Genomic DNA, 8,795 nt, shown 5'->3' on the forward strand with positions numbered 1-8,795 from the left:
ACTCAGGAGATGTATTTCTAGGATAAATTCCCAGAATTGGGATTGCTGAATCAGAGGGTAAGTAGATTATTGTGTAATTTTTATTAAAATTGTTAAATAGAGGTTGTGCCATTTTGTACTTCCACTAGCAATGCACGAAAGAACCTGTTTCCCTACAGTTTCACTAGCAGAATGTGTTTTCAAATTTGGGGACGTGTCCTATCTGAGAGGTGTAAACTGATATTCAGTAGTTTTAATTTTGATTTGGGTTTCTTTGATAATGGCAGAAACCGAACATATTTTCTTATGTGTAAAGGCTTGTTGCATTTTTCTTTTCCTCTGTGAACTGTCTGATCTTGTCCTTTGTCTAGATTTTTGTTGGTTGCTGGTCTTTTTCTTTTCGAGTTTCATGAACTTTATATATTAGAGAGAGTAGCTTGTTGTCTGTGATATGTATTGCAAATATTTTTGCTAGTTTGTCATTTCTTTTTTGATTTTATATGCAATTTCTTTGTTTATTTTTTTAATTTGGGGGGTCATGGAAACCCATGTGGGTTGAATTTATCAGACTTGCATTTTATGCCTTTTGGATTTTGAGTTCTAGCTAGCAAGATCTCCTCATCCTAAAGCTATGAAAGAATCCTAGTTTGAGACTCTCTTAACCACTAATAAACCATTGATTTGAGAGCATGAGTTCCTCTTAAGTGCAATATCTTCTTAAGGAAACACCACACAGATCATGCACATCTAACTAACGTGATGAATTAAGAGATGGTCTTCTAATTAAGAGTTTCACGGGTGTGCAGCCAAGTCACTACTCCTTATCTTGGGAACATGATACATATGGGAAAACCCACATGACATCCGTGGCCATTTTTTTCTAGACCAGCGACTCAGACGCAGGAAGCCCCACTGGACAACAGCCGAGTGATGGGTATTTTGAAGAGAGCAATAAAGCCCCCAAGGAAAAGCTAGGAGATTGGAAGCTGCAGTCGAGAAAAAGGACTCAAACGCTCCCTAATCGGAAATGCTTCTTGACATCGGCGTTTCAAGGTGCCAACAGCAACAAAGTAGAGATCTTTAAGAATGAGTTCTGGTCGCCCTCTTCAGAGGTAAAGGCAGGGGAAGGGCACCGGAGAACAATGTCTCAAGGTATGCCCCACTTTTCTGACTCCCAGCGGACTTCCACCTATGATAACATCCCTTCCCTGCCTGGGGCCCCTGGGGATGGGGCAGCTGCTGTCTCTTCCCATGCTTGTGACTCCAAGAGAGAAACTCTTGCCAGCCCAAACTCTGAAACCGGACCTGGAAAAAAGAACTCTGGAGAAGAGGAACTTGAATCCTTGCAGAGGGTGGTCCAGGAACTGCAAAAGGAAATAGAAACACAGAAGCAAATGTATGAGGAACAGATCAAAAAGTAAGTCACATGCAGAGGGGTCCTGAGCAGCCACCCGGCCTCCATCTTCAGCAGTAACAGGGACTATTCTCATCTGCTAAGAAATGATACTAGAAAGCTTGAGTTTAGAGAACACACTAATCTACAACAATTGGGCTTAATTACGGGAAGGGGTAAAGGGAGTAATGAGATGACCAAATTAGTGAAAACTCTATTTAGGTTAAATTCATGAGAAGTTAAGTATGTAGCTTACAAGGCTTAAGCAACCATTTCCAAATAGTTGTTCCTTAAGGATCGGCATGCTGTAATGAATGAAGAGGAACTTTAAATTTTGTTCATCTTAATGTAATACATCCATTCTGAAAATATTTATTGAGCACCTATAGTGTGCCAGACACTATCTTGGCTGTTGGGAAACAGCACTGAACAAAACAAACAAAAGTTTTGTCTGTGCTTATAGAATTTTCCTTCTATAGGAAGGTATAGCATAATTAAAATATATGCTATGTCAGAGGATGGAACATGCAATGGAGAAAAATAAAGCAGGGCAGGAGTTGGGGAAGGGCTCAAGAAGGGGGTTCCTATGTTAAATAATGTGGTCAGGAAGGCTTCACTGAGAAGGTGGCATCAGAGCAAAGGGCTGAAGAGAAGAGGGAATGAGTCAGGTCCACATACTGGGGAAGATCAGGCCAGGCAGGGAGAAGCAAAGGTGCAGAGTCCATGGAAGGGAGCAGGTCTGGCATGTTAATGCACAGGAAGAGCCGTGGTGAGCTGGAGAAGCAGGGGGTGACTGAGAGGAGAGACGGCAGACAAGTGCAGGAGGCCTTTCCAGCCCCCTTAAAGCCTGTGTGGAGCAGAGTTTCTAGGAAGATCTACCTGACTAAAGCTTCACTAAATCACTGGCTTCCTACGGAGTACAGGCTGCAGGGGTGAATGGAAGACCAGTGAGGCAGCTCATGCCACAATTTTCATGCACATCCCTAAGATGCCTGGACACAATTTGCTCTCTTGGGTAGATAAACTACTTTCTTGAAATCTTTTTCACACCACTGACTTTTCATGAGAGGAAAGCTCAATCCGGCTTAATCCATATTAACACTAATCATGACAATGAAATATGAACTAGTAGGGTTTTCCCAATCATGACCACTTTTCAGTCCATTGAGACTCAGGTACATGACAGGAAGACTTTTGTGAGCCCTCATTCTTTGTTCCCTACATAGAGGGGTGCCCGTCTAAAAGCAAAATGGAGATCCTTTGTCTAAGATCACGAAGTCAATCATCTGTAGGCCTACAACACTCATGTGCTATCTTGACTCTGAGGGAAGCAGCCCCAGAGAAGTTTCCCACTGCACTCTGACGTGAATGTCACTGACAAGGTAGGGAAAGACCCAGCTGCCATGGAAGGGCTGCTCCTTCTGAATGGAACCAAGTTCTCTGAATTCACCCATCAGAAGGGTCCTCCATTTTCAACAGAGGGAGAGTTAACAGTCCATAGTGCCTGCTCTGAACTTTGTGCCCCAGATACACATTTTCATGTAATCCCCACAGAAATCCTGCAAAATAGGTAATATCCCCATTTTATAGAAGAAATAGGGGCTCAGGAGGTATTAAAAGATTCCTCAGGGTCACACAACTAATCATCAGTATTTGATGTAATCAGGTATTTGAACCTGAATTAGTCAGGCTCCTGAGCCCATTCAGATTCTACCTCTCCACTGGAATCAGTGATCAAAATCTGGCAGTATTCTCTCAATTGAGATTTCTCCTAAAGCAAGATGGAAGCAAGAGTAAACTCTGAGAAGAAAACTAGATTTGTAATGAGAGGGCCAGAAGGAATGAGACTAGATTATCTGTAGGAAGAGATAGGCAGAGGTAGGCAAGGCTCCAAAGATGGGCTGTTACATGCAGAATGGGCCAAAGCCCCTGAAGATAGAAGCCAGGCTGGGCTCAAATGAGAGCTCAATTTTCTATACAAAATATGCCATTGGGGGGGGGGGGGGTGGGCAGAGAGGCAGCATCTCATAGAATGGAATTCTGAAGCAAACTTCCAGTCACACAATCTCCCACAGTCCTAAAATTTCCTCTTTGGGCTTAAAAATGGCATTGTACTCTCATTCCTAGGAGTTAATTCAGCATAGCCTGCAGAGCAGGGAGCACCTGGGACTAGACTAAGATTTGGACCAGTAACAGTGAAAATTCTGGGAATTCGGGAACCCAACAGATTTTTCACCTGGAGCAGATTCAGAAGTGGGGGTGGGGCTGTCAGGACCTCTGCTTCCAAATGGCAGTTCCCCACACTTCTCCAAACCTCCACCCCTAGGGGGTCTTGATAAGAGATGGCGCTGGTACTCTCCATGGAAGCAGGATGAGCAGGTCCTTATGTGTGCAAAGGTGTTGGGAATCTGGAATATGGGGCCTCAGCAGTCAATTAACATTTCTGTTGAGCAGGACACGTGCAAGGTGCTGTGGAGGTGAAAATATACATATGTTAGAGGTGGTTCCTTCTTTCAAAGACTATTATCTTCTGGAGGATACAAAACATAGAATGACATGAGAAGGAACAACACAAGAGATGTCACAAGATGGTGTTAAAATGACAAAAGAGAGGTTCAGACATGCCCTGGGAATTCAGGCTTACTGAGAAGTCTGCGTGTGTGGGGGTGGGTGGAACATTAATAAGAGGTTCAGGTTGGCTATATGTCTTGTGATGTAGAAAGGAAAATGGACAGAGGGTGTTGTGAGCAAGGGTGAAGGGACAGTCTAGAGGTCCTACCCTGTTCTTTCATTCTGCTATTTTCTTCCTTGCAGCCTTGAGAAGGAAAATTACGATGTCTGGGCCAAGGTGGTGAGGCTCAATGAAGAACTGGAGAAGGAGAAGAAGAAATTTGCAGCCTTGGAAATCAGCCTCCGCAATGTGGAGCGCTCCCGGGAGGATGTTGAGAGGAGGAACAAGGCCCTGGAAGAAGAAGTCAAGGAATTTGTCAAATCAATGAAAGAGCCCAAGGCCGATGCTTGAGGGTCCCAGGCAAACATGGAGACAGCCCACAGAGGCCCACCCGACACGCTCCCTTTCTCAGCGCTACCTGATGACTGAGAAGCAAAATTACTCCCTATGAGGGAGAAGAAGACATTTTGGGGGGAAACACCACATTTCCCAGTAAAATAAATCAATGGAATTTGCAGGAAGATGAGGGTGAGCAGGGACATGTGGGGACATCTATGGCCCCCTGTGGCTGTATTCAAAAGGATTGCATTATTCCACCGTGGTCTCAGGCTGAGTGAGATGGAACCTTCCATGGTTGGGTGACTATGTCCAGTGGAGACATTTGAGGCCATGTGCCAAGGACCTAGGCAACATGTTGGCCCCAACAGATGGTGGACTGAGGCGTTAGTTCTTTTTCTTTTTTTCTTTGTGGAACAATTCATCCAGTCAGATGGCTTCGTGGTGTCCCTGAGACATAGGGGCAGAAAATGATATTTAGCTTTCTTGTATTCACCTGTGGTGAGCTGCGTTTTGGGGAGCTGCACCTGTTGACTGGAGCCCCATTCTGCCACCCCCTCCATGATGCACACTTTCCAGGGTTTGGAAACTCAAAATTATTATTAGACTAAGACAAAACAAGCAATAAATGTGTATTTATGAGAGCAGGGCTATTGGTAATCCTTACAAACACCTTTGTGAGCCTTAGTGAAAGGTGCCCCTTCCTTGAAGCAGACACACCCCTCTCCAGGCGCAAGGCTTGGTGAGCAGGACATGGGCTGGATTACATTGCCTTTCCATGGCCACAGTTGTGTATGGTAGGCCTGTGAAAGAGGCCTTCTCACCACGATGTGACTTCCTCAGAGGCTGGCTGGGGTTTTTAGATAGTAGTAGTCCCAATAATATTTTTTCTGTTTCACCAAAATGCCAGTGATTTCACTCTTGTTAGGGATAAGAGGCACTAGAAAGTAGCTAGGAGAGGAGCCTTCCTGGCAGACTTTTCCTCCTAGAGTGAAGCCAGCCTGGCAGAGGGCCTGGGTGAGGCCCCAAGCCTCGCTAGGAAGGATAGTGGAGGCTTTAATAATTTTTGTCATTATCCTGATTAAGTGGTCTCCAAGCTCTTTTGACTATGTACTCCATGAGTAGAAAATATTTGAGCAGACACCCCCCCCCAATATATTTCTTTACTTATAAATTATATCATGTACTGCTACATTGCTATATCATGTAAATCATAAAACATATACAGGACAGACATTGAATAAGGGTGAGAACAAAACACAGACAAATAGATATTCTCAAATGTGCTTTCAGCTTTGGGGGCCACTGGACAGATTTCCCAGCAGGTGTTACCTGTTCTAGTTTCACATACGTCATCCCCATTGATGTCATACATTGACTTGACTCTTGAAACCACATGGCTTCATCAGAGGTCTGAAACCCATGGTTACTGCGGTGAGAGTTTAGTCTTCCCAGCGTGTGTCTCCTCAATTATTTCTTTTTCTCCTTTTGTTTTCTCACTTTTCCTCCTCTTCTCTTTGTTCTCTTTGCTCTGGTTGTTTTCCCCTGCCCCACCCCTGCCTGTGGCCATGACACAGGCTACAGACCTAGTGGTACAAACAGTGACGTCAGTGTTGCTCAGTCCTGCTACTCAGGTCCGGTTTCTCCTGCCACCAGTCACTAGACTGATGGAGGGCAGGGACAAGACCTGGCATGTTTGTTTTAGAGACCTGCTAATGAAAGATCGGGGTGTGGGAGGGGGTTGATTTGGAACATCATTAAGTAAAGCAATAAAACGTTTGATTTCCTGGGGTTTACTTGTTTTTTAATTACAGAGTGGCAAGCAGGGAGACACTTATTGAACACCTCATTTACACCGATGAGAGTCTACAATTCTGCCAGACATAGTGCCCGTTTTCTCCCATGGATTCCTCACCCGGACTCTTTAGGTGTTGAAACACAGCTGAGCATGGAAGTAGTCGGCTTCATAATTCTAAAGGGAACATTTGTTTGAAGGTGCAAAGAGGAGGACCTGAAGACTGTTTGTTTGCAGGTCCATGTTACAGGAACTAGCTGGGCATGGGAGCATGAGCTCAGACTGAGCAGAAGGGCTGCATTTGAATTCCAAGCTCCTCCTAGCCAGGTGATGCCTCTTGTTCTATTTCTTCCACCAGTACTATGAGATACCAGAGTGGCCTCTCCACTCAGCCTGGGAAGCTGGAGTGTCTATTCCTCTTCATGAGCAAGAGGGGAACCTGGCTTGCCTAAGCTAACACTATCCATATAAAGAGAACATAAGAAAGCACTCTATAGGGGCGCCTGGGTGGCGCAGTCGGTTAAGCGTCCGACTTCAGCCAGGTCACGATCTCGCGGTCCGTGAGTTCGAGCCCCGTGTCAGGCTCTGGGCTGATGGCTCAGAGCCTGGAGCCTGCTTCCAATTCTGTGTCTCCCTCTCTCTCTGCCCCTCCCCCGTTCATGCTCTGTCTCTCTCTGTCCCAAAAATAAATAAAACGTTGAAAAAACAAACAAACAAACAAAAAAAAAAACAAAAAGAAAGCACTCTATACCCTGTGAGTGCAAGGAAGGGCCAGGGAAGAAGATCTGGAGTCTGATGTCACTGGCTTCAATGCCCAAAACACTACATGTGAGGTAGACAACAGGATAGCTCCAGATCTCACCTGGACCAAGGAGCCAGGATCTGGGAAGCAGCACCCAGAGACAGACCTCTGTCATTGATGTTCTGCTGACCCTGGAGCCCCCACCTTCAGCTCCTCCATGGACAAGATCTACTCAGTCTGACTTTTTCCAGCCACCCACCCCCTCTTCCCTTTACCTCTCTTCTACCTATGCAGATGTTGAGAAACTAAAAAGGATCTGCAATATGTACTTTAAAACCCCTGGCCATCTTCCCTACCAAAATTTTTCATTTACCACACAGCCCCAGCCATGGTGCGTATCAGGTCACTTTGTCTCGAGTTTGAGGCAGAGCTGATGGGTCTCCCAGTAAGTCTGTGCACTGGATAGGACATTTTGCATTAAGGGATTGGCTGAGATGATCCCTGTCTTCATGCATGCAGGCTGCTATAACAAAATACCACAGACTTGGTGCCTCATAAACAACAGAAATTTATTTCTCACAGTTCCAGATGCTGGAAGTTTGAGGTCAGAGTCAAGTGTGGACCTCTTTGGGGTTGCAGACTTCTTATTGTGTCTTCACATGGTGGAGGGATTAGGAATCTCTCTTCTTTTATGAATCATTAATCCCATTCATGAGGACTCCACCCTAAAGATTTATACACCTTCTAATGCCATCATCTCTGAGGGTTAGGATTTCTACATATGAATTGGGGGTAGGGGCGCAAACACCCAGACCACAGCAATTCCCTTCCAGTGAATTCTGGTCAGAGTCTGAGGCCTGGAGACATGGAGCGTGACATTCCTAGTACAGAGCCTGTGCAGAGGCTGTAAGCACCAAACGTGTTTTTGTTTTGATCAATTCCTGTTTCGCAGCCCATCCGTTGGAAAAAAGCGCAAAGCAGGAGACTCCAAGGCAGCTCAAGGCTGCCGAGATGGGGCAGACAGGGAGCACCGTGGTACAGTTGCTGTTGGCTGGGCTCCCTGGGCTAAAGACAGGAGGATGTGCGCACACTGATATCGTGTAAACTTCCGCATTCCAGCACTTCCTCTGCAGATAGCATCAGTGGTCAGGCGTATGCTTGCTGGGGAGCAGAGAGATCACTTAGAGGCTGCCCCTGCAATTCAAATGAGTTGTCTTTATAAGAATTGCACACAAGCCTTCATCCTGCTAGAGAAGGCCTCATGGATGGAAGTCTTGCTACTGCTGGAGGAGGCCAGGGTGGCATTTGGCCAGCAGCAGAAGAGCTGGAGCTGTAGGGCCTGTGGTTCAGTAGGCTTCCCAGGGTGGGTGACCTCAGAGGAGGAATGAGCAGAGAATACCAATGCGTAGGTGCATCTTTCCTGTGACGCTCAAAAATTATCTTAGAATCAGAGAATTACAACATTGGAAAACACCCAGGAGCTCAGGTAATCTAATCAAATCTGCTCATTTAATGGATAGGGAAACTGAGGCCTGAAGACAAGCTGAATTGCCAAGTGCTCACATAGCGATAAGGAAAAGGATTAGTTAGGTGGTTTTTGAGCCTCCTCTAGCACACTACCTACTGATTCTTGGCTTCTATCCAGGAGTTCTTTCCCCCAGGCCATGACCACCATGTGAAACCCATTGAACGTCACTTGCTGAGTACTTCCAGAATAGAGAGCCAGTCTCATATCTTGGTCACAACCAACGTTCATCTAATATGATGCTACTTTCTCCCTCCTTTATATTACTGATGCTGTTTTAAGACAGTGGTTCTCAGTCTTGGCTGCACTATAGAATTACCTTAAGGAGATTTTCAAAAAATCTGATGCTAAAAC

The 8,795-nt window shown here is 45.5% G+C and overlaps 1 protein-coding gene across 3 annotated transcripts in view; it reads left to right on the plus strand.

Moving 5' to 3' along the window:
• ARHGAP25 (Rho GTPase activating protein 25) overlaps positions 1 to 5,647 on the plus strand; it is an 88,118-nt gene extending 82,471 nt beyond the window's left edge. For all 3 annotated transcript variants that reach the window (XM_047851699.1, XM_047851700.1, XM_047851702.1), the window contains 2 exons: positions 864 to 1,396; positions 4,187 to 5,647. In XM_047851699.1, the coding sequence (XP_047707655.1) occupies positions 864 to 1,396; positions 4,187 to 4,394 (741 nt within the window). In that variant the 3' untranslated portion in view covers positions 4,395 to 5,647. The remainder of the gene's footprint in view (positions 1 to 863; positions 1,397 to 4,186) is intronic.
• Positions 5,648 to 8,795: the final 3,148 nt, after the last annotated feature.

Source organism: Prionailurus viverrinus, chromosome A3 (genome assembly GCF_022837055.1).
Source record: "Prionailurus viverrinus isolate Anna chromosome A3, UM_Priviv_1.0, whole genome shotgun sequence".
Lineage (NCBI taxonomy): Eukaryota > Metazoa > Chordata > Mammalia > Carnivora > Felidae > Prionailurus > Prionailurus viverrinus.